The 26,174-nt window shown below is 39.1% G+C and overlaps 1 protein-coding gene across 3 annotated transcripts in view; it reads left to right on the top strand.

Moving 5' to 3' along the window:
- Positions 1 to 22,665, top strand: part of MINDY3 (MINDY lysine 48 deubiquitinase 3) — a 41,919-nt gene extending 19,254 nt beyond the window's left edge. For all 3 annotated transcript variants that reach the window (XM_026039364.1, XM_026039363.1, XM_026039365.1), the window contains 5 exons: positions 13,183 to 13,255; positions 14,127 to 14,199; positions 17,559 to 17,646; positions 20,491 to 20,562; positions 21,695 to 22,665. In XM_026039364.1, coding sequence (XP_025895149.1) covers positions 13,183 to 13,255; positions 14,127 to 14,199; positions 17,559 to 17,646; positions 20,491 to 20,562; positions 21,695 to 21,844 — 456 coding nt within the window. In that variant the 3' untranslated portion in view covers positions 21,845 to 22,665. The remainder of the gene's footprint in view (positions 1 to 13,182; positions 13,256 to 14,126; positions 14,200 to 17,558; positions 17,647 to 20,490; positions 20,563 to 21,694) is intronic.
- Positions 22,666 to 26,174: the final 3,509 nt, after the last annotated feature.

Raw genomic sequence — 26,174 nt, 5'->3', positions numbered from 1 at the left:
GCTTTAATTTCCTGTGTGCTAATTATCAGCAGAGACAAATTCTGTTCTGTTTTCAACAATAGCTCTCACTTGATTAAATCAGCAATGGATCTATAGATATCTCTATCAGTTGCTCGTGTAAGACCAGCTATCTGCTGAAACCTGTAAGTGATCCCTCTGGGACCCGGGGGCCCCCAAAGAGAGCGGTTTTGCTGCTTGGTCTGGAGTTCACTGTATGAATGCTGCTGTTAAACAAATGGATTTAAGTTCTTTTGAATAACACAGTGTTTCCCAAGGATTGCTTTGCATAAATAGTTTCCTAGCAGAAAGGTCARGTCTTTTTAGAATAATGTTCTCATAGTTGTCAGGGAGACCTCAAAATACAATATTTCTGTAAGGTATTTACCTTATTCTAACTTTGCAAGATCTTAGCAGCAYGACTGTGATGCCGTATTCTGCTTTTCATGGGTCTACTCCAATTTTACTTTTGGTTAAATTTATTCCTATTAGGAATGCATTTTTCTCTCTGAGAATAGGCCTTCTGGTGAGTTTTCAGTTTTGTGYCTGTTTGGGAGTCTTTTCTGGGGGCACCTGTTCTGCTTTTTTCATTCAACTATGTAATTCTCCCAGAAGTATTTAGTAAATTTAGTAAATACTTGAGTAAAGTCTAGTTTTTTAATTTCTTTGTATCTGATGGGAGAATATCTTGAGATAAATCCTTCCCTCCTGGCAAAGACTGGTGTGTTTGATTCAGCCTCCACACTGTAGATAACTGGCTGTAGTGCTCACTGAACAGATTTAAATGCGTCACCACTCAAAGGGTTTTTAGGTTAAGAACTGACACACTTGTTAAATGCAAGTGAATTGTCTTAGCCGATTAATTTAGGTTTCACCTTCTTTGCGGAAGGTTTTTACACCTAGATCTTGACAAATATACTTGATTTTAGTAAAGACAGTGTTGTCATGCTAGTAAATTTTSCTTTATACATACAAAAGCCTTGAAAATGGCTTCACCACGGGGTTGTGTGTTTATTCTGCCYTAGTTGGTCCTGATCTTTCTTTTGTACAGGGCCGTTACTTCGGACAGCGTTGCAAAGGACATGCAATGTTGCATGTAGGGATGTAAGCCAACTGTACTGGTTTAAAAATTTAACATATAAACTTTAAAATATTAACAAATAATGATGAAGGTTACAGCGGAGCTGTGGGACATATTGAAGTCACTGCTCGACGCCCTGTGGCCTTGTTATACTGAACAGTCTGTCAGAGGTGCAGCTGTGCTCTTGGCTGTGGTAAAAGCTGGCCTGTGTATGAAGCAGGTCTGTATTTGTGATGTTTAAGCCTGTGTTTGAATGTCATGTTTAAGCCTGTGTTTGAATGGCATGTTGAAGAGACTTCACACTGGGACAGCAGGGACTCAGTCTAGTTCAACCTTGCCGTAATTTGTGCCTCACCTCTAGAAATGAGAATAACCTGACTTGAAGTACATAATCTTGGAGGGGAGGGTGGAATTGCTTAACCCTTTCATTATAGTYAAAGACTTAGGTTTGTTTCTGTAACGATAACAAGTGTGAAGCACTCTGCTTCCCCTATTCTTTTTTTCATTGGTAACCTAGGTTTGGCTTTAACTGGAGTTAACTTTTGTGAGACACTTTTTTTAGTTACCTTTTTTAGTCTTTAGTCTTTTATTTTTTTCCTCCCCYGCCCATTACTCTGGAGGGAGACTTYTGCCTCCTTTCATTTTTCCCTTTTCCACRTTGTGGGAGTGAGCAACCAGCTGTTACTGCTGCAACATAAAAGCAGGTCCCTGTGCCTTAAGTTCGAACGCTTAAGAAATTAAGTTGTCTGAGGTACGGAGATTAGCAGTGCCCTATGAGAGTGTATTGTAAGACTGATGTGGAATCTCCATGAATTAATTATTTTTACTCTACCATAGATAATATATTGTTTCCAATATTTCCTTTGCTTTAAGAGCTATAGATTGTAGTGGTGAGTACATAAATCTGCTGCTGTAAAAAGCATACAAAACAATACAGAAATCATGGGTCTGTTATTACCCTTTTATAGGCAAAGCAGTCCTGAAGCTAATATTGCCCTTCTATTAATATAATAATGAATACAACTTTGAAATGTAAAATGAAATTGGGGAGTGGAAGGTAAGGGATTGGTTCATAGCATAGGAATACTCACTACTACAAATATTAAGGGATTTGTAGCTTCCCATTTTGAGGGAGTTTGAGCACCATACAGTAAGTTTGTCAGATTTACAGTATAAAAGCTGAATTTTGAAAGAAATGCTTTTCAGGTGGTGGGGTATTAGTGGTGGTGGTGATGTTTTTCTTTTTTATGTGCAGAATGGTYTGCCAACGGTAAGCACAAAGTCCATTGCTGAGTGTAGTTTTATAACTTACAAGTCACTATACCAAGTAAATTCTGAAACTCAACATGCCTACCAGAAGCAAAGGCTGAGAACATCATTGTGTCACTCTGTATCCCTTTTAGGTGTGAAACCAATGTTGATTCCAGCTATATTTGATACAATAGAGAAGACATTGGGCCTGAGCCATCACATGACGGGTAGATATTCTACTTTTCAAATATGGAGGAGTAGGAATCCCATCTCACTATTAAAATGTGATAAATGACTTATATGATTTCTAAAAATATTGCAGTTGCAAAATATCAATGAATTTGATATTTACAGAAACTTGGCATATAAAAATGAAGTTATTCTTGATTCCAACCCCCATGAAAAATGGAATATTGATGGCTTTTTCACCATTTGCTTATTCTGCTAGCTAAGTGCTGTGGACTTTCTGGGCACAAAGTCTAATCAAATCTGCCATAACTACAACTTCAGTTCCGYTTTTACCCAGTTGAGTAAGCAGTTAAGCACTGTTTATGCTATTGTCTGGATAGCAAGGCAATAGCATATAGCCACTAGTAAGTAGTAATTTTCTAACAATACATTTGTTTTACATTTATTTTACACTTTATTTTTCTTGAATGTACTTGAGTTTACTTTTCAAATTTCTCCCCAATAATTACATTACAATTTTTTGTTACTTGAGCATTGTTGATAATCAAGCAAATATTCTTAAACTCTAATGGAGTTGTAATTCATTCAGTATTTAGGAGTAAATGGAGAAGAGAGGCATAAAATTATCTTTCTAAAATCTTAGCCCCAAAGCTATGGCATAATTTCAGTACAGTTTTGTTTACTCCTTCTTTACAAATTATTAAATAGTAAGCAAAGTATAAAGAAAATACTGTTTTTCTCAGTGGATTGTTGGCAGCAAGTGAGAAGAATAGAAAGAAGGGTTCTTTTAATGCAGTAAAATACTCCTTTTCAAAACATATGTGAATGCCATAGTATGTTCCAGTGTTCACATCAGTTTTTGGCTTGAATGTGTATTTACGGAAGAGATAAGACAGAGGTGAAAAATCTTGTTTCAGTCATAAGATGCTGTCTCAGCACATGGAGAGGAAAAAGCTRGGTTTAGTCTGCATGCTTTTCCAACCAGTATATGCATGATTACCAAAGCTGCTGAACTAGCASAAGTCAACAAATAAATTGATTTAGATCAGCAAATAATGGGAGCATAGTGAGTGGCTGTCCTCGTGGAATCGTACCAGACAGTGGAATTTTAAAAGAGAAGTTATACTGAGATATTTCCATGTATAACCTAATTATTTTAAAGAGAAGGTCCCAGAAATCTCTTTGTCAAAATACAGAGTTTAGTGCATCTAGTATCACAGTGAAGAGAGTTGGTAGATACGTGTAATGCCCATGTAACTTTTCCCCATTTTCCATGTGTCCTTTTGTCCAASGCCATATGTAGAAATGAAAGTGCAGTAGTGCCAGGCACCTACCATCCATTCCTTGTTCCACAGGCAACCTTCCTTGCTATTTACTTGCCTGATTACTGCCCACTGGCTGCAGGAATGGTTTACAGGATAGTGATATTGAGAATATTACTTTGTACRCTTCTAGTGGGTTTAGAAATGGGAAACAGTACGCAGTACATGACCACATAGCAGTTCCAAAATTTGTGTGAGAACTYGTGATATAAACCAGGTCTTTTCATTTAGAAAATGAGTCAGTATGAATGACAGTTGATCTGTGCTTGCCTGTTACAGGTAAGTGTTGCAGATTGTTTTCTCAGATTCTTTTCCTCTTGTGCATATTTTTTTTTTTCAATCAACTCAGAAACGTATTACAGATAGTATGGAATAGAAAGCTTTAAGTATAGTTACTGAATCTCCATTCAGGATACTTTAACGTAAATCATGGTTAGAAAAGACAACGAAGAAATAATTTTGTGACTATTTTTTGTCTCTGACTTTACCCCACACACTCATTTCTTACTTGTGTGTCTATTCAGCCTACTATATCCCTGTGCTCCCAACCTCCTGGGCCATGTGCAAGGAACTAGGAACACTAAAGGAGCTTGCCAGCATGACAACATGTGCTTCAATAATAAAAATGTTCTTTAAAATAGGAACAGTGGTAGTCTTGTTCTGAATCTTTATCACAAATTGTGCTCAAAACTCTCCCACTAGGTAATCAGCATGACTTGATAGACTGAGTTTGTGCAGGACCTTTCTTTTCCAGAAAAATTTAGGTAATTTTACCCATGGTAGGAACTTGATYGAAATCAATTTACTTTTTAGCTGTTGTTTGATTCACAGAACCTTAATGATTTTGGCAGCTGTTGAATCCCTGGGAATGTAAGAAAGATMCTGTATACAGCATCAGATTTCTTTCTTTAAAAGTATAGTCACTAAGACCCTTAGAAATCCATTTCTCACCCCTTTCTGGAGTGGTGAGAAATGGTTCTTACCTGCTTTTGTTGGCCCCTTTTATGCTGACAGCAATTTTGCTGTGTACAGGATCAAACCTTTGACCTTCTCTGATAAGACAGCTCTGTTCCCAGGTTAGGGTGTTTGAATGAATAAATCGAAAGCCTGAATGTGGACGGGGGAAAACAAAACTCAGAAAAAAAAGAAAACCATCTCTGGAGGAGGAAGCTTTTAACTGTTCTTATCTGAGCTGCAGTACATTGAGTGATATTGTGATTCCTTTTTTCCCCTTATGTAACAGCAGAAGTCACATTTGAATAATTTTTTGGATTGCTGCTATTTATATTTCTGAAGTTGAAGTAACCTTATTTCACTTTTTAAATGATTCTTTTTTCTGATGTTGGTTTATTTTGTTTTATGTGAGAAAGCTATGAAATTTATTCATGCTTTCTTATTTGAGGAAGCAATGCAAAGCTGTTGTGGTCCACCCACTTAGGGAACATTTATATGCATATATATCTATTAGTACTTTTAAACTAACTGTTGTGTTACAAAGAGCTGCCAAGGTTGCCAGTAGAAGGCACAAGTCCATTAAAGGTGCCTTGATATGGAATACCAAGGCAGTAGTGATGTATTTAGAAAATATATTCAGAAATGCCTACCTGTAGTTAAGTAAACTGTTAGTAATTGATGTGATATGAGATGAGCTTTAATGTGCAGTACAAATTTAAAGAGGAAAATGGCACCAATTTTGTAATAAAAACTTGAACAGACAGTGTTGYTCAGTAGCCAGTTATTCGATTTCACTACACAGAATTAGCTACCAGGAACATCAAATTCAAATATGCACATAAATGCAATACTCTTTTCTGTAATATATGAAAATGTTTTTGTAATGCTGTTAGGGAGTCTTCAGTATTTTTCCATACTGTACATATAACAATATATATGCGCATAAAGATTCCCTAAAATGCTGTTCAGCAGTGTGGAATAGCAGTGGCCAATGTGACCTCACTGATCTACTGTTTTCTTAATTATTCTATAAAGCTTAAACATTTCACATGTAAAACCATAAGATATTAAGGTTAGCAGGATAACTAATCACATTAAGGTTTGACCTTTAAAAGTAATTTTGTCATTCTTGAGCAATAAAATAATTAACCTGTTCTATTTCCAAAAAAAATCATCTTTCTGGATTGAAGCAAACCAGAGGTATCCCAAGAGAGAACTGCTTAGAGTGAAAAATGGGAAACTGAACTATACTTGAAGCTGGGTACCAGTGTGAAGTGTAGCTTTCATCATGCTGAGAACTGTAATGTGACGAGCGCAATTGTATTTAGAAGGGTTTCCACAGTTTCGAAGAATGAGAATTTAGAAGAATTTCTGCAGTGCAACTTCACTGGCACTGAACTCCACTGTCTTTGGAGGAAGACTTCTCCTGGTTGAGATCTTTGTAAATTATAGGAATATAAAATAGACTTCATTGTCCCAGATGGATCAAAATTTCACCTTATTGTGCCCCACAATCTGTCTTTCTACATCAACTGCAATTATTTAGAATATCCACTTCACTTCATAAAAGATGCAAGGTAGAAGCTCTTCTATGCCAGCCAGTATTCTGTTCAACTCTTAGCGGGGCCTGTATTTTTACCAAACAATTACTGGATTTTTTTTCATGGTCTTCCCCACTCCCAACATCTGTTAGAGCTCCATCTGTAACTTGGTGTTCTGTCACCTATGAAGCCCRAAATAGTGGTGTGAACTTCAATAAATAAAGGAGTTACTTGAGCAAAGGAGCATGCAGTTGTTTTACTGGGTAGTTACGCATTGTCACTTCCAGATGAATTGCTTACTGATGACCAGATTTCCTTGAGCTGTCTAGTTTACATGTCTGCCTGTTTCTGCCTTAATGCACCTTTCTCAATCTTCTGCATTCCAGATTATTTTTTTAAACTGTATTTTAGTTTTTTTTTCTCCCCAGTTGTCGGAACATTGAACAYGAATGTTCCATTGTACAGCTGTGTTCAATATGAAGGACAGTATTTCAGCATGTCCTCTGAGGATATTACAAGGAAGAAAAGAACAATTCTTGGATTCCAAGTAGTATTATATGCCTTCCGAAGATTCCCCCCCCCCATCCCCCCCCCCATGGTAAATAAACTAAAGAGTGGGGAGGAGACCATGCTTTTTTGTTCTTAACAACTTGAAAGAATCAGAAGGAAAGTTTTAATGTGTCTGTATGAGCATATCGTTTGTTGTATAACATTCCTTTKGATGACAGTTAAGCTTATGAATTCAGTTTCTTGAGCTTTAGGTCCCTCAGTAGTATCTGATTTATACCTGGAGAAGTTGTATTGATTTTTGTTGTTGTTCAAAGCACATATTTAGAACTCTGAGATTTCATGTCATGAGAGTCTGACAACTCATGCACTGTTTTAATGCACAGGACAAGAAACACTAACACTTTCTTCTGTTTTATTCAAYATTACTTCCACTGTCCTTTTTACCTTCCTTCTCCCGCTCTGCCCTATGCACCTGTAAGTATATAATGCTAGAAAATAGAATCTTTATAAAAACACTCTTCTGCTTCTGTATGGTGTATCTTCCAGTAATGAATTGCATCATTTTGGAACAAGTCATACAGATGATATCTGTAGCTCTATTGTGTTATGAGAAAAAAACAATTGTAAGTTAGAGCATATTCGATTCTTCATGCCATCAATTTGATTTAAATTTCCAGAACTTTGTGCTTTGTTTTGCTCAGCAAAGCAGAAACTAATGAGGAAAAGCTGCCTGCCTGTCTCCCTGCTGTCTTGATACAACTTTAGATTAAATAATAGTGCTAGCACTTGCTCTACATTATGCTTGGATACTGTTTCTAAGTAGAAATTCTATTCATGAGCAACACAGTGGTTTTGAGGTTAGTGTTTGGGTTCAAAACAAGGGTTCAAAAGGTTGAGGTTGAGGTTAGTGTTTGGGTTCAAAACTTGTTATTGATCAAGTAATTCTAATCCTCAGATCAATTAAGAAAACAATCAATTGAAGCTATTGAGTTGAATAATGGTAAATAGTAGAGATTATTTTGCAAAGGTAATTTATACAATGAGAGTGGATGCTCTAAGTAGATGCTCTAAGTAGATGCTTAGTGTCTAGTACTTACCAAGACCAGATAAAGTCATAGGATCAGAACAATGCACTTGAACCTCTTGGAGAATAAATTAGGTTGGAAAGTAGTTGCAGAGGTCTCCTGTTTTTATCCCTCTGCTCAAAGGAGGCCCTACATCTGTCAGCTTGCTCAGGGCCTTGTCTGGCCAAGTGTTGAGTATCTCAGCATCCTTTCTGGGCAGCCTATTCCAGTGTTTGACTTCCTGCATTGTCTAGAAAAAAAAATCAAATAATATCCAATAAAAATTTCCTTTGCAACTTATGTCCATTTTCTCTTCTCTTTTTACTGTGTTTCTTTTGAAGATACAAAGCTCTTATTTCTAAACWTTTCAGTAGCTGAAGACAACCACAAGATTCTTCTCTTAACTTTCTCTTAAAACTAAACCAATCTAGTTTTGTCCCTTATACATCTTGTGCTCCGGCCCCCTCGTCATTTTGGCTGTGCTCCTCTGGACTGCTCCAGTATCTCATYTCCTTGGACTTGGCAGCCCAAACCTCTGCAGTGTTGCAGATGTCATTTCATGGGTTCCAGCGAGGGGATGGTGGCTTCCCTTGACCTGCAGGTTGGTTGATTCGCTGCAGTCCTCCTAAGTACAGATCCATATGTGGTAGAGCTTCCTTGCCCCGGGACACTCTGCTAACTCATATTTAACTTACTGTCAGTGAGGACTTCCCATATTGATTTGTACAAAGATAGTAGGAACTATGTTGACACTTGTAATGCTCTGAAAATGCAAGTAGTGCACAAGGACTATTCAAGTCAGATTTACACGATCCCATAATATGAAAGATCTTCTAAACTGAAGTGTGTCAGTGAAGGACTTCTGAAGCCTGTCTTCCATAAGGCCTCTGTCTCTTAGACGTTTTCTCACTCCATTCCTTTCCTCCACCTTACATCTCCTTTCTTTTCTTCCCACGCAAATGCCTTCTAGACTTTCCCACCACTTGCTTTCTGGAGCCAAGGGACAAGTCTGAGCTTTGGCTTGTGGTGGTTGAATGGTGGCCTACCCGTTGCCAGGTGCAGGCAGAAGAGCCGAGTTCTGCCTCCCCTCCTGGCAGGAACACAGGTCTGTGTCTCCTCCGAGCCCGACTTCCACTTCCAACTATCGTCAGTGTTGAGACTCCAGCTCCTCTGTCAGAGCTGAAATTGCACAAGGCTTCAGAAGTCACTAAAGACGTGGGAAGTGGTTTCAGGGGTTCTATCGAGCTTGTTTGCCTAGGAAACCATTTTGAAAAAATGCTGGTTTGAAAACCACTGATTATAGGSCTCTCTTATGTAACACAAGACCATGTTAAGCAATTGTCATATTTGCAGATCTGAGTAAGTTATATTTAGTAAGTAATCGTTAAATTAGTGGGGATTTTCTGTATTGAGTCAAAATTTTAAGAAGGTTGCTCCTTTAATATGTAGTTCCTCCACATCTCCACRTCTCCAGGTGAGGAGCAACTTCTTTACTGTKAGGGTGACAGAGCAGTGGAACAGGCTGCCCAGGGAGGTTGTGGAGTCTCCTACTCTGGAGGTCTTCAAAACCYGCCTGGATGCCACCCTGTGCCACATGCTSTAGGTGTGCCTGCTTGAGCAGGAAGGTTGGACTAGATGATCTSTAGAGGTCCCTTCCAACCTTAAATATTCTGTGAATCTGTGAATCTCACTCAGCAGTTATATACATGCAACTAAATAGTCCATACGCAAACACATCTCATTTTCAAAGAAAGTAGATCTTTTAGTGCAGGATCTTTGTAATCCATAGGCAGGAGTCAGCACAGTCATTGTGTTCAGGTTTTGATTTGTAGAATGAAAACTTCTCGAGTGTTTCAGTTGAAAGTCGCAAAGACTGGGGTTTATTTTATTTTATTTTATTTTATTTTATTTTATTTTATTTTATTTTATTTTATTTTATTTTATTTTATTTTATTTTATTTTTATTTTTTCTCCTCTGAGGGTAAACACAAAATCTTAAAATAAATTGTAATGAGAAGAACTTTTCAAAGTAATGTGAAATGGCTTGTTTGTATATCCCAAGAGCCAGTCAGTGAAACAAGACTTTTAGAACATGATGTACTTTGTATTGAAAATAATAATTATAATTAACTGTTGAGGAGATTCCCTCGTATGGAAGTTTCAGTGTATTGGAGGCATCAAAATATAATTCGTAAGGCTGAGAGTGTRTGTTTTGGAATATCTGATGAAGAATTGGCCTGAGCAGCTGAAGTACATTTTTGTTTGACATTTGTTGCATTTTCAGCTTTGCTGCCTAAATTRGGTATGTTGTGTATTGGATTTTTCTAATATATCTGAAGAATTTGAGCTCTAAGTTTTTTGGGTAGTGGAAATTAATGAAATGCTTGGTTAGGAGATGCATAGCATTCATATATATACCTGGCTTAAAATTTATACATTTTTAGTTGTTTGTAGGACAATAATCCCAGTGYAAGGTTGGAGTTATTTTGAAAAATGTAAATTAGTAATTTTTCATCATCTTCCTGTGATAGATAATTTTCTTCCTGAAATATCTTGTCTAGGGCATTAGCACACCACACTTCATAATTAAAAAATAAATCTTGTGCCTTTATGACGTTTAAATGCTCATTGAAATACATGAGGAATTTTAGATTACAAATAAAGCATTCAGTGACTTCTGAGTTCATCCCTTGTACATATGTACTGAATCAACTAAGGACTGGGAAAACTGAAATGCCAACAGAATGGCACAATATTTGTAGTTGCTCTATCAAAAAAAGTGGGTATTTGTAGGAGATGAGTCTTTTGGTTTGTTTAACAAGACCTGTTTTGCATCATCTGAAACTGTGAAACATATTACATTAAATGACAAAATTGAGAGGAGGGAGGAGAGCAAAAATTACAGTCTTTATAGATTACACCAAATCTTTATCTTTGTGGTCTGTCCATAAACCAAACAGAAGTATGTAAAGGATGTACTTTACATTTGAAATAACGTATCCATGCAGCTGCAAGCCACTTTGGCCATATCCTTCCATATCCTGGACATTTTTAAAAGTTACCACTTGTCACCTTGGCTACATAAACCATTAATTCATTTACAAGAATCCACTGCAAAAATACTCCTCTCGAGGATTAAATTATGAATATAGAGCTGAGTGGTCATTGTGTTGTTGACCAGCGCTGTGTGCTGCGGCATCACCTGGTTCAARCTGGGGCCCGTTTGCAGCAGCTCTCAATTGCCCCAAAGCGCCACTGCATTCTGGTGCAGGATGGAGTTACYGTGTTCCCTACGCCCACACTTTGGCTCCTCCACCTGATGGATACCACCTTTTTTTAATGTAGTAAAATAGCTATTACTGTCTTTCCATCCCTCAATTTATGCTTCTGCTCTAGAAGACTTAGTAGCTGGTAACTTAAGGGTTGTTGCAGGAGAAACTGGCAGGTGAAGGGACGACTTCCAGGTTAGTTCCTCTGTGTCCTTCTGCTCAGCTTCAGCTGGGACCGGTGCTTGGCACGACCTTCGTTGCCTTGAACTGTGGTCTCTCCCTCCTCGTGCTGTTCTGCTTCGTAACATAGGTTTTTACACTGTGGTCTAGTGTCAGTGGAGTTGCTTTTACAAGTCAAAGTATGATAGGTGGTAAAAGGTGGTGATGTAGAGCCTTGGAAATGAGGGGTACTCTGTGAGCACCCGTTGTGTGCAGCATATGCCAGTTATAGATGCATCGTTCATGGGTTCAAAATAAAACAGTTGCCTACTACAGTTTGAGTCTACGTCGTGTTTCATGTTGCAACTACTTGTCGAAAGTCAGGCATCTGACTTTCATTCAGAAAAAAGAAATATATGTACCAGACTTCAATAGCTCTAAACTTAAAATTCTTGGCTGCTTTGGAGTCAGCTATTAAGAGAAACTGAGAAGAGTGGAATTTTACTGAAATGCATTATTTGCTTCTCTCCTTTCCCCCAAACAAAACCATTTTTTCTTTTAGTCTTGTTGAAGAACAACAGTTCGCTAGGTATATTATAAATCTACATTTTCTRTTTTCTCTTCCCTGCCTTCCTTTCAATTAGGTAATGCTGACCTGTACAATTTAGACCAAAATTCAGTGTCTCCGCATACAGATACTACACAGATACTCCAGTGCAGATATGTTCAGATACAAAGAGTGGGTGTTGTTATTTTCTATTTCAAGAAAGTATTTTTAARTAATCTTCATAACGGAAACTTGAACTGGAAAACTGAGAATTAAAAGAAAAATATATATAATTTTAAAAAATCATTTTGAAGTAACTTTTTGAAAGTGCATGGGTGTACAAAGAYGTAGGAGCAGTAGGAGAATCTTTAGAGGGAGCACTGTGAAATGCAGTGCTTCCCTCCAGTGCAAGGTTTTCATTTTCTTTTCTACATTAAAAAAACAAGAAAACACATGTATGTGATCACAAAATGCCAAATAAAATGTAGGATTTTGGATACCCTTAACAAGCAGTATTTGGAGTTCCAGTTTCAGATTTTGTGTTCTGTTTGAACTTGAGCTTTATACTTTCTTTAAATTGAAGTATGTGTTGAGTATACGTATTTCTTACTCTTTAAACCATCTTTCATTTTGCATAGATTGCTTATAACTTCACTTCTTTAAAAATGATTTTGRCATAAAACCAGACCAATGTACTTTTTCCTGGTTTTATGATAGTAGGTAGACCTTTGCCTCACTCCATGTAAGTTTTGGAAAGCATGGTTGTGTATGAACAGAAAAAGGTCCCAGATAATGTATTACAAGATCTGCTATTGAAATCTTTCCTTTTCAAGTGCCTAACAAATTTGTGTTCTGCCATTGAATGATGTGGGCTAAGTAGTATCTCACAGCTTCCCATCTAAATGATTTTTGTGTGTTTCTTTGAAGGTGTGCTTAGTGCATTAGTCACTGGTGTATGTAGGTTTTCAGCTACATTAAGATAGTGCTTAAATCCAGGTCTACTATATTAAACAGTCTCAGAATCATATTTTCTATGCCACAACTGCAGGTGAAGATTTAAACAGAAATTCGTTAACTACTGTGAAATATCTTTCTTATGTCTATTATTTCTTATATCTATCTAGGTCACTACCACCGATGGATTGTAATGGCCTTTAAAGTTATTTTTTCTATTGTTGTATTCCATTTTTTATTGATTTCAGATTCTCACCTCTGTACTGAGCCTGAAAGCTTTATTAGTAATAGATATTTGAATTAAGAATTTTATTAAAGTTTTCTTTTTTGTTTTTTTTTTAAAGGATATGGCACTTGTTGCTCCTGAAGCGCCTTCAGAACAAGCCAGAAGGGTTTTCCAAACGTATGACCCAGAGGGTAAGGCTCTACCTCTCACGGAAGTGAGATGTTGCGTTGAAATCTACTTATTCAGGAGAGACAAGCTTAAAATAAAAATTCATTCAGTATTGTGAGGGGTTAATCTCTTTGGAAAATAAGTGTTATTTTCTAAAACAAGTACTAAATATTGCACTTTTAAATGCATTGTCCTTTCTGCACCCAGTTATATGTTGTTTATGTCTAGGCATAGTATTAATTAATAGCTTAGTTGTCAATAAATGGACAGCTTTTCCRTACAGTGGTCAACATAAAAGTGAAATGAAGTTTTCTGAAAGCTTTTCAATAGGGGAAGTTTAAATACAACAGTACAATAGGAAGTAGAGTTAAGCTTTTTAGATTTGCTGTATTATCTGTAATTTATTCAAGACTTGTATGCAATTTGATTTATATTTTCATAAAATAACTGATCAGCTGCGGTGGCATTCATTATTGAATTCTCGTCTATGAAATGTAGGTGGCACCTGCTTCAAATTCTTTTGTTTTGTAAAATACAAAATGTCTTGCATTGAAGTATTATTTTAACTAACCAAAAGGAAAGTATATATATAAAGAAAAAGATTTACAATCATTATCTTAGTGGTATCAAGTGGCCATAGCTAGAAGTAGGTTGAAGTGTGACCAAGGCTTAAACTTCAGAATGCATGATGTATAAACAAACCCACAATCTCTGTATCACATTGCTCAACTTCTAAGAAAGAAATGGGGAGAAATGCATGAAGAACATGTGTTGATTGTAGAAGGTTGTCCTTTTGAGATAAAGATGCATAGTACTTTTATTTTTGAATAAAATTTGTTATTTTGGAAAGCACTTAGTTTCTTTTCATAATTGGAAGCTTTGTTAATTCTTCAGATAATGGTTTTATACCTGACACTCTCCTAGAAGATGTAATGAAGGCTCTGGATCTTGTTTCAGATCCTGAATAGTAAGTATAATAAATTTTAAGTACTGCAGAAATATTTTCTAACTGACTACATATTAGTTAGTATTTAGTTTTTTTCTGAAAYGTTTTCTTGCTTATGCGCTAGGCACAGAGCGTTATTCTTAAGTGCTTAAGTCAGCTTTAATTGAAATGAATTGAAATTAGACTGTCTCCAATGTGATAACTGGAAGCCAAAAAAAGAAAAAGAAAGAAAGGCAATTTACATTATCATATATGAATACATTTCCTAGCTGACTGGGATGTAACTGTACACCAGAAGACCTGAAGAACCAGCATGTATGGAGGCAGCTGAGCACTGGTTCCACATRTTGCTCCAGTTATATTTTTGTTATGACCAACAATTGGTACCTCATAGTCTTAATAGTTATCATTTGTATCCCGAGTGACACCTCTGTTTCCTAGGATTAGAGTTACAAATACTCAGTGAGCAAGGTAGTTTATTTTTGCTGTATGGGCAGGCAGTCTCCTATTCTGTGACATATTCAGTGCCAAGGCTTACCTACTGATCATGTTTTGCCACTAAGTGCTAAAGCCAGAAAGGACAGGTCTGGGTTTAAAATTACTTTYATCTCTCCAAAATGTGATTCTGCTCCATTGTAAGCTCAGGACCTCCTTTATTGTAGTTCAAATCACTGCTCCTGCAAAGTGCCTGTGAAGAGTTCAAGTTTACTTACCACAGACATCTGAAATTTGATTGAAGCAATTTCCTTTTGGATCTTACAAAGCACAACTGGGTTTACTGAGCTGTTCGTGATGTTCGTGAATAAGAGTAAAAATGGGACTCAAAAGGCTGTGGAAAGTAAAACCAAAATAAAATATATCAGACAAAGATGCTAGYGTTAGTAGCATGATAATAAATGATGAAAATTGCAAAAGTTTAGCAAGAAAAAAAATTACTTAAAGGGTCTGAAAAGCTTCCTTTTTTGCCTTTGTGTGTTCTGCTTCCTCAATAAATCTGGGGGATCTTCCTTCTCCATTCATCCCTTTTCGATGTTTGGGCTTTAGGGCACTTTGATGTAGGAAGAATCAGTTGAAGGGCCTGTTATTTTGAAAGGACCTCACTGGAGATCAAACTGTGGGATATTCATCTTTGAAACRTCTCTTATTAAACCAAAATGTTGCCTGACGCATATTCAGCCTATTCGGCTTTGGTCCTAGATGCCCCGTGTATTTACTGTAGAACAGACCTATAAATAGCACATTTCAAACTTYGTATAGGCTCTTCTGTTTTATTTAAAACTAAAGGCATGGCTTTACAGCATGCTATTTATCTTTTTGATTTTGAGAACTAAATGAAAATTATGTGCCTATGAAAACTGTATGTATGTGCCTATGAAAACTGAGGCTTAAAACTTCCAAATCTTAAAAGTTGGATCTGCACAGAGTTTAGGAAATATAGAGGGAAAGCTTTGCAGAGCAGACCTGGATTTGCAAGGAGATTAGCATTTGCAGTACTGAGCCAGTTCCCACAAAGTGATATGCAAATCTTAGTAAAAAATTGTAGTCTTTTAGTAAATAGTTCTGAGGACCCAGCTCTCTTGTTCAATTTMTTTTATCGGTTTCTAATTTTTTTCTGAAAGTCCTTAGGACATTGAGGTGAAAGGAAAAAAAAAGTGCAAATAAGTTATTACCACTATGTTAATACCAAGAAAGGTATCTACTTAAAAAAGAGGAAGTATGATGGTAGCCAAAAGGATAAGATGCTCGTGTATGACAATAATAAAAAAAATAGCTGAGAGAGACATTTTCTTCCTATATACCCCAGGAAAAAAAGTTGAACTGATTATAAGAAGGGCAGAGAAGCATGTAAGAGGTTGAGACTGTCCTTTGAAAAGAAAAAGTTTTGTCTTAATGAAAAAAACAGGGAAGAACATAAATTTGTGAAAAATTAAATGTAAATACAAAACAAAATAGACTTGAAAATCTTTTGAAGAATACCTCTGTTAAGATATGARATAAAACCAAGTAATATTTCTTCTAAACTCCTAAAAATTAAAAGATTTGTAAGAAGTCTCTAGGTCCTACCAGTGAACCCCAGTATTGAGAAAATATTCTAAGTTATTAAGAAAAGTGACTTGAATTCTTCATATTCACTGGGGAATACTTCACTAGGGAATTTTGTTCCTCATCCGTACTCAGTGTGGAAACTTAGAGGGAGATTTCTATACCTAGGCCTTCTTGTAGGTTGTCAGAAGAACTAAGTCTCTAAAGCATCAAGAAAAAAATGTGGAGAAATGAATGCGAGCAAATTGTCATCACCTGCTGACAGTCACCCTAGAATTCATACCCTCTATAGATAAGTTTTAGTTTGTGAATGGAGGTGATTGATGCCACAGGTGGATATGGGTTCAATGTGGCTATGAACCCATATCCACCTGTGGCATCAATCACCTCCATTCACAAATGGAGAGAAAAACCACGTTCCTGTGTGTTCTAGATGGGGCCTTTCACTGGAGAAGTCTTTGAGCAGCACACGCTGGAAGCGGGGAGGCTAAAGATACCAGTGGAGGTTTGCCCTGTTAGACTCTATCATGAGCATCCACTGCTGAACAATGTTAGAAACAGGATACTGGGCAAGGTGGTCTGTTGGTTTGACCCAGTGTGGACATTTTTGTGCAGTACAGTTTGTAACTAGGCAAAACAACAGAATAAATACGAGTAAATCTTTGCATTCTAACATCTGGAGATGTGTACTACTTAAATAGAGGCTTTATGTAGAGGCTTTATTGACATTCATTTCTAGTAATCTGAAATAATACCATATTCATGTCAGTAAGGTTTTGTCCTGTGTACATTTATCTTGGCATTATTAATTGTTAATTTTATCATTACTAATTGKTTTTGGCTTCTTTGATATCAAGGGCAGAAGTTAAATATGAAATGTGAAATGATCTGTGAAAATTAATTTCATTTCAATGTACTAAGTACTTTTTGGAGGCATTTTGATTCTCCTTGTACAAACAGGTTGCTTGCCAGTTACAGAGCTGTATTTAAAAGATGACTGTTTTATGTATCTAAGCTCAAGAATGTTTACAAGACAGCAAAATGCCTTTTGGGCAGTAAACCTGATTTTAGATTATATGGGTTTAAAATTACTTTACCAAGTATGGTGCTCTTTCAGAATTATCTCTTACTTAATTTGAAATATCAGATTACTTTTATTTTAAAATAACTGTGTTTTGGCAACTCAAAGGCCGTTCTGCTACATTTGTCACTTATGCTTAAAAATAGAGTAGTCTTAATATACTTGGCAGCTGGTACTGCGGTAGCACAGCTTAACTGAGTCATGCAAGAATAAAAATGCTCTGCTCATGCTTTTATATTCAATGTTTTTGTCATAGTGTAAACCTCATGAAGACCAAATTAGACCCCGAAGGACTGGGCATCATACTGCTGGGTCCCTTTCTACAAGAATTTTTCCCTGAGCAGGTAAGAAGTATAGCTTTATTACTGCTGAGCTTTGTGTATTTTGCTTCATGTAACATGTGCATCAGTATCACAGGGGTGTGTTTAATAAGTATTGYATTTGTTTCACTAATATGACCAGCAAATAACTTTTTGCACTGTGCAACAAATTGTAGAATTTCATTTTACATAAGAAAAGAAAGTTCATCTGAATTTGTATTTTGAGAATGAAATTGCCRTACTGATTTTGGCAATTTTACAGAAGACTAATGCAAATTGATAGTGAATAGGAAAGTGTTGAAAACATATCTAAAAGTATTTTTTTTTTATCTCTATTAACTTAAAAATGTTGATAAATTAGTAAAAAACTGTTACAGAGCTACATTTAGAATATCAATATATTCTAAAGCCAGCATCTGCTCACATCATAAGAATTTGTTTATAACTATTCCAAATACACGTTAAGACAGCACCACACCACTGAAAAGAGCATGYGTGAAGCTAGCATTGCAGTCCTCATCCTCACATTGTCAGGAACAGCTTTGTAGAGATACCTGATAAAGCCCAGGGAGCTGATCCGGAGGGGAGCCCCTTTGCAGGCCCGTGGGAGGCTGCCTGCGTGGCTGTACACATCCCTGTGTTGGCAGGAGGCAGAGGGTTATCCTGAGAACAGACAAACTGGCTGGCGGTGGCAAGGGAAGGCCTGAGAGGGGTGCTGCTTTGGAGACTTTTCTGGCTTATCAGGTAGTTTCAACTACACGACCTATTTTTTACAATGAAGGAAATGTGAAACTAGTGTTTTAAAAATACCTTTGACCTGGTCCCGTGTTAGAGATGTACAACACACTGTAGCCAAAGATGAWAAGAGCTGAGTGCATCATTAAGACATGATTCAGCGTCTAGACAAAAAGGCAGGAGTTGTAGTGTTCATTTCCTTGGGATTTACAAAACTGGATCTGCATCTTATTTGTTAACTCATTCTTCTTGCTTTCATTTATATATCCAGAMGTCGCAACATCTTTACAATAGGACATAATCTTATTTCTCACAATTATTTTACATTTACAAAGTCCATAGGACWGCTGTGTTTAATTTTAGGGCCAAGGTGCTTAGGCTGGAGCTTAGAAGGACAAAGGACATCCCCCAGAATTAGCAGTGCCTAAGCCATCCTTTACTGGGGACCACAGAAAGCTGCAGKAGGAAGCACCCCTTGTATGGGGGGCTGCCATGGCTCTGCTGCCTCCGTTTCCTGCTCCTGAATGGAGGATCACAGGAACAAGGAGAAATAGGGAAGGCAGCGTAGTGGAGTGAGGGRAGACCCCTTAGTCATTTTGAGAGAYGTGGTGGAKAAACTCTTTACCTCTTGTGAGGTCAAAGGCCTCAAGTCAAGGCYTCTCCATCAAGCGTGAATTCCCTGTTGCTCATTGCTCACTGTACCACCAGTGTGCCTTGCTTGTGCTGTTGGACCTTGGCCACCTCTGACACGAGGCACGGGAGTGCTCTGCACCGCCAGCACAGTGTGGCCTGGGCACTGCCAGAGTCAGCTTGTGAGTTAGTGCTGAGGTCAGGACATGGGTCCCACGTGTCTGTGCTCTCTGGGTCGGATAGCAGGAGCCCTTCCCCATAATGAGGCTGTGTTCAAAATTGTTTCCAGAAGTAAGAGTCTTCAGAAATGAAGATCAATATCTTCATTGAGATCAATGTCTTCAAATACTGTGAGGAAAGAGAGGCTGTCAATCGTGGTTGGAATTGTTGAKGTTCCCCTTTGTACAATGTTTGAGCACCGACCTCATGCTTGGGTAAAGCAGATTCAATTCCTCCTTTGCTGAGGATACTCAAATCCAAATTCTCATTCTCCTAGAAAGCCTTAATCACCAGTTTGAAGGAAAGAAGCAGATTTTTTTTCACTTTTTTTTTTAATACTGTCCCAAAGTCAACATCTGTGCGACAGGAACTGGAAACCAACACTTCTCAACCTTCAGGATGAGCATGCTCAACCTTCAGGATGAGGATGCCTTTGTCAGGGATAGAATGTGTGCCCTTTCTCCTTCTCAGCATAGTTTTATCTGTCCTTGTGAGGCAACTTCAATACGTGAGTTAGCCCTCACCCTTTTCTTCTGTACCCTCCCTGCAGTGAATAGCCCAGCTTGCTCCCCRAGACCCACAGCAAGATAAGGTGTCTGCATCACACCAAACTGAAGAGAAAAATGAATGAGGGCTTTTTGTATTCCCTGAGTGTACTGTAACTTGAGCAGATCTCTCTCCAGCCTTTACCTCCCAGTTTTTAATAAAGGGATAAGATTTTGTTTGAAGCCTGCTCCAGTAGGTATAATAGAGATGGTAAAACACCTGTGTATCCAAATTCAGCTAAAAGCAAAGCTTTTGGGGCTTTTTTAGCACTAAAGCATTCAAGCTCCTGGAATGTTTGTTTGATAACTGCAGTGTTTGTGCTGTTAAGCAGCAACTGAGAGCTGCTACAGTTAGTTTAGTTAGGCATGCTAAGATGCAAATTGCTCTAGCTCTGAAATGAAGGATGACAGAAAGGATTTGGCCATTAGTGAAGTAGAACTTAATAGCATCCAAGCAACTGGTCATACATTCACATAAGTGAAGCTGCTACTTAAGGTGTGCAACTTGAATGACTAGGACGGATTTCACATGCAGAGTGTTTTAAGTTACAATTTAAAGTGTTCAGACAAGCATTGAAAAACACAACTTGTTCCTAAAAATCTAGGGAAAGGAATTATACTATTTTTAGTAATCTACTWGTGTTTTCCTGCTCAAATGTTTCTACGTAGTTGTAACATGAAAGATATTATCAAGACAGTGTATATATTACATGAAATKAACTGTCTTCTTTCTTACCAGGACTCTAGGGTTTCAGAGTCATTCACTGTTTACCATTACAATGGACTGAAGCAGTCTAACTATAATGAAAAGGTAAGATTTGAGAAATGTAAATCCTCAGCCTCAGGTAACCATTAGCATGCAAACCTGACTCCCTTTATTGACATGTAAAACAGGCCATAATTGCAGGTAAAGTACTTTTACTGGAATCTGGCTTTTTACAAAATTACTCTTCAAATCTATTTTTCCAAATTGATATATTTGGATTGGAAGCTGCCATGTACTCCTGATCCTATTTTTGCTCGTATGCATCATCAGTTGGTTGGACCACATCTCTTAAGCTCTAGTTCATCCATGAACTAGACAAGTTAACTAGACAAGTCAACAACATGGACTAGTTCTAGTTAAGCCATTAGTTCATCCATGAGAACTGGGATGTAAAATACAGACGGCAGAGATTTGAGAGAGGCAAACTATAACTTCTGAAATTGCTGGGATTATTTTTTTTTTGTGTGAAATACTTTTAGTATTCCAAACTTGCTTCAAAATCAAGTTTTTATGAGAACAAATATATAGAGAGATATGTAAATATTTGCAGTTTCAGTTTTCTTGGGTATTATAATGACACATTTTGGCCGATTCTAAACCAATTCTGATTGAACACTTGGTGTAGAAGAATATGAGGAAATCGTAGACATAGAGTATACAGAAATGACTAGAAGTGGGAAAACTCTTGCAGAAAATTTATATATTCAATCTTCAGATTAGGCTGGAGTTATGAAGTCATTTCAGTTGCCATTTTAAAATATCCTGCAGTTCTCTACAGCAAAACATAAGCAAAATCGCTCATTTTTAATTTTAACATATATACATAATACAATGTGAATTGCTACAATTACAATTGTAATAATTACAATAAGCAAAGGCTTATTTTCAGGGAATTCTGTCTCTACCATTTAAAAGGTTCCTTTATGAATAGAACTACTGGAAACAAGACAATTTCTGTACCGTAAATTTTGGTCTGCTTTAGGTGGAAACAGTTCAAACATCATTAACATATTTCATTTTATTTAAAAAAAAAAAAAAGATTAAGTATGTAAAACCATATGAACTTGCTTCATGTTATAAAAATGCTTTATAACAAATGCTCCCTAACCATGTGTATATGATCATCTCAGAGATTGTGGACGAACACAGGCTGACATATTTGGGCTTGTTTTGACAGGTGATGTATGTAGAAGGCACAGCCGTTGTTATGGGTTTTGAGGAACCAATGCTACAGACTGATGACACCCCTGTAAAACGGTGCTTGCAAACCAAATGGCCATATATAGAGCTCCTCTGGACCACAGATCGATCTCCGTCCTTAAACTGATGCGTTTCGTATGGAAACCATATACTACTATCAAATGCTTGAATGGGGATGTAAGAGTCGGTATTCGCTTGGAAAGTGCTCTACTTTGACTGTGTGAACTTATACACTGGGTATCATTGATGAATTGTAAATAATGATTACAAACACTTTTTCAGTGTTAATTGGAATATTTAATTTTTTAATCAGATTGATTTCTATTATAATAGTTTGTCTCTTTTGGCCACTGTAGTGCTGTTAATGTGAGTTATCTTAAAGAAAAAAAAAGTTATAAAGTCTTGAAATTATTTTGCCATCTCATGAAGATTTGAAAAATGTCTGTTATGCAGAATATGCATATTAGATGTCAAATCTTTAAACCATAAAGCGTATTCAGCTTCCTATGAATCATACAGGCATGTTTATTATTTAAGTGGTATTGGCTTACATTACAGTACCATAATTTGTGGACTGGCCTTTGCACTGAAAATGTTTAAATGAGTTTAGACTTTCTGCAGTTTTTCCTGAAATCCAGTTTTACCTAAAGAGCTTGCACAATGTGATATAAATAAAATACATTTCTAGGACTATTACTAAGTATAATTCATAAATATTCTTCCTTGGCAGTTGTATATCGCTGTGGCTTAGTTATCAGGCATGCTAAAAGTGAATACAAAATCTGAAGAAAAAATAGATGTATTAATATTTATTTGAATTTGTATAAAAGAAATGTAAAAAAAAATCAACAGCAGAAAGAATTTCTTGTTCTATAATCTTTAAACTGTTCAAATTTATAATATTGCCAAATACCTCTTCTCAGTATGTCCAAACAGCAGTGTAAGCCAGCTTTATTGTATGTGTTAAGTGCATGAGAACATCTGTTACTACATTATTATATTCCTTTATTTATTATCAACTTGTTAGCCCTAAAATAAAATCTTTTCCTTGACTCATGATATAGTGTTTTAAGTTTGCTTTTTATCCGACTTCTGCACTGCCTGTTTTATGTGATATAAAGGGACCTTGGGTTTAGGAATGACAGTTTTGGAAATGAACACATCTCAGGGGAAAAATCTTGTATCTTAATGGTGAATTCAGGTCTTACATTAATGCCAGCAAAGCTGAGAATTCACATTTAGGTTTATTTTTAGATGTTTATTATTATCACCCCTTGACCTGTTCGCAGTGCCCTTCCTAAGGGCACTCTTACCAGAGTTACTCTTATCAGAGTTACTTCTGTTAAGAGTTTTGATTTGGACGGTGTTCATAAAGGTAAGATTCAAAACTGAGTGAATACTGAGTGCAGTTTGTCAGCGTTTCATCTTGAACTCACATCCCATCAACTGAGGGAAGAAGAAAGTCTTGTRTTAGTAAAATCAGCAGTCTAATGTCTAGCACGATTGCAGTACAGCTCAATGAATTTGTTGTGACTGAACTGGGCAAAAGCAAATGTTGCTGGGCTTTAAATTCCCAAACAGAGGAGAGCCAGCACATATGTGAACCTCATGGAAATGAGCCCATAATGAACTAGGCCACGCTCAAACCCCTCGTTGCTCTTTGAAGGTGCGAGCGGAAGGTACRAGCGCAGGTTCAGAAGCTGGCAATGCCGTAGCCAGTAGGAAATCCGTGCTCTTTTTAGAGCAGGGCCACACCGTCCTGTGCCCCTTTTGCTCCATGGCCATGGCCAGCTAATCAACCCAAGCTCTTGCCTGGGCAATGGCTCCACTTCCAGGTCGGGAGAGGCCTCCTTCCCACAGGGACATAACCAGGAGTAACTCGAGCAACAGGTGAGCTCTCCTGTGTGCATTGTAGACCTGCGCTTAATTACTGAAGYGGTTTGAAAGGATTTATGGCCATTAATTTTAACGGGATTTGTGACCTTAAAATCACACATGTGCAGTGACTTGTGACAGTTTTTAAAGCCAATATTCAAAGTACCARGCCCTCTACCAGTGTGTGGGCCACGGCCACAGCTGTTCGCCCCTTGAACACGCAGATCACAAAGTCTTTGGTCCCGAAGTGTTTCAAACTCTGAGGAAACGAAGATGCTTCCAAAGATCAGAATAGTCCAGGATATTTAGGAAAACTTCTGTAACTGTAAGCTTTAAAACTTAAAACCTTTTTTAACTGTGAGATCAGTGTTGACCACCCTAGCATCCCATTTTGAACAAACAAACAAAAAAGTAACAAAAACAGTGAATTTGAAAGATAAAAAGCATCCTCCCAAAGAAAGTTGCTACCCTCATCAAATCCAAGTCCACAAGGGACTTTAGGTATGAAAATTATTTGGTAGCAGCTGCTACTCTGATGGACAGGATGCTCACAAGGAATGCGGAAAGGGGGTGCTGGACCTTTTGAGGGCTTTCAAATCTGGAGATGCTCAATAGGGCTTGGGTGTTTGTGCTGCAACAACTAATGATACTTCATTCCCCCGGTGCACCTGGATACAGAGCGTGGTTTGGGAAATACCTGGCCCAAGYGGCCTTACAGGCATCGAGGTGCAGGCCGAGCAGGCCGGGGCACCAGGGAAGGAGCCGGAGCTGCCGCCCCAGGGCTGTGTTCAGTGGGGCTGGACTGCGGCGGGAGCGCAGGGCATGCGCTGAGATCCAGCTGCGCCGGGAGGGAAAGGGGAATCGCAGCGCCGCTCAGCCGTCTGGGAAGGGCGGCAGGAAGGACACGGGCTCTTGCAGAGCTCCCTGCTCWGCACGAGTGAAGTTTATATAGTTGGGCAAGCACTAACAGCAGCTTCGAGCGCCAGCTTGTCACCAGTTTGGTTTCCACGCTCTCCCAAAGGCAGATCCCAAGCCCGCACAGCTCCCGGGGCAGGGGGAGGCTCCGCCGCGCGCCCCGCGGCCGCCAGGGGGCGCCGGGCGCGGCCCGCGCGCCAGCCCCGGCCGCGGCCCCGCGCAGAGCGGCGGCCGCCTGAGGCAGCGCGGGGCGTTGGGCCGCCGCTCCCGTCCGCAACGCTCCGCAGCGCTCCGCAACGCTCCGCAGCGCTCCGCAACGCTCCGCTCCCCTCCGCCCCGCGCTGCTCCCGCTGCCCCGTCCCGGCCGAGGATGCCGCGCGGCGGCGGGCGGCGTGGGCGGCCGTGCGCGCTGCTCCTGCTGCTGCCCGCGCTGCTCTGGCCGCGGGCGCTCGTCGCCTTCAACCTGGACGAGGAGAAGCTCACGGTGTACAGCGGCCCGCCGGGCAGCTACTTCGGCTACGCCGTGGATTTCTACGTGCCGGAGCCCAGCACGTGGGTGGCGCGGCGGGGATGCGCGGGGGATGCGCAGGGGATGCATAGGGATGCACAGGGGGTGCGAGGGGGTGCACGGGTGATGCACGGGGGATTCGCGGGAGTGCACGGGGAATGCGCGGGGGATGCGCGTCGGTCCCCGCGGTCACTGTCGCCCGCCGTGCAGGGTGAGCGTGCTCGTGGGAGCGCCCCGCGCCAACACCTCGCAGCCCGACATCGTGCAGGGAGGAGCGGTCTATGCCTGCGCCTGGCCCGCGCCGCGCTGCCGCCAGATCCCCTTCGACGGCACCAGTGAGTGGCGCGGGGCTGCGCGGGGCTGCGCGGGGCCGCGCGGGGCCGCGGGGAGGTTTGAGCCCCCGTCGGAGTCCGGGGTCCTAGACGGGAACTGGTTTGGGGCACAGCGCGGGTGGATTACATGCACTTCCAAAGCCCCAAGGCAGATGTTTCTTATTTAATTAGAGCACACATTTTAAACAGCTCGGTCTGTTTATGCTTTTTTTTTTTTCTGTTGTTTTCTTTTTATAGGTCTTAAAAATAATTTAAGCCTAGTGTTCCCAGGGACATTAAAACGGACTGTTTTAATTTAGGCAGATTTTGACACTTAATCATTAAGCAAAATCATGATTCCATAGGTTATATTTAATCTTAGCATTTGCAACTTGTTTAAATGTGAGCATAACGCAATTCTGCCTTTTCCTAAGCGCACAAATTGAATTAGAAGGGCTTGCTTAAATATAGCGCGTACGCAGAGCAAGTCCTGCCCCGTCCCAGCTCGAGGCGTGTGCGCCCCCATCACTGTCACCGTGCTGGCATCCAGCAGCTCCGTCTCGGTGACTCTCCCTGCCCCAAAACAGGGAGAGGGCACCTGTTCCGAGCACTTACAGCATTTCTGTGTCACCCGCGTGTCAGCCCACTAGGGCAGGTAATGCAGGGYATGGTTACAACCTAGGTGTGGTTGTACCTAGGTATGGTTGTACCTAGGTGTGGGTGTACAGGTGTACCCACTAGCCATATTTTTATTATTCTGTGTATGGTATGTATAGCTTTAAAACAGAGCTTATATTGCAGTATTTTTATCTTATAAGGAGATTATTCATGTTTTGCACAAGTGGAGT

This window comes from Nothoprocta perdicaria, unplaced genomic scaffold (genome assembly GCF_003342845.1).
Source record: "Nothoprocta perdicaria isolate Ctin4 unplaced genomic scaffold, notPer1 scaffold_23, whole genome shotgun sequence".
NCBI lineage: Eukaryota > Metazoa > Chordata > Aves > Tinamiformes > Tinamidae > Nothoprocta > Nothoprocta perdicaria.
This window is presented reverse-complemented; position numbering and strand designations above follow the sequence as displayed.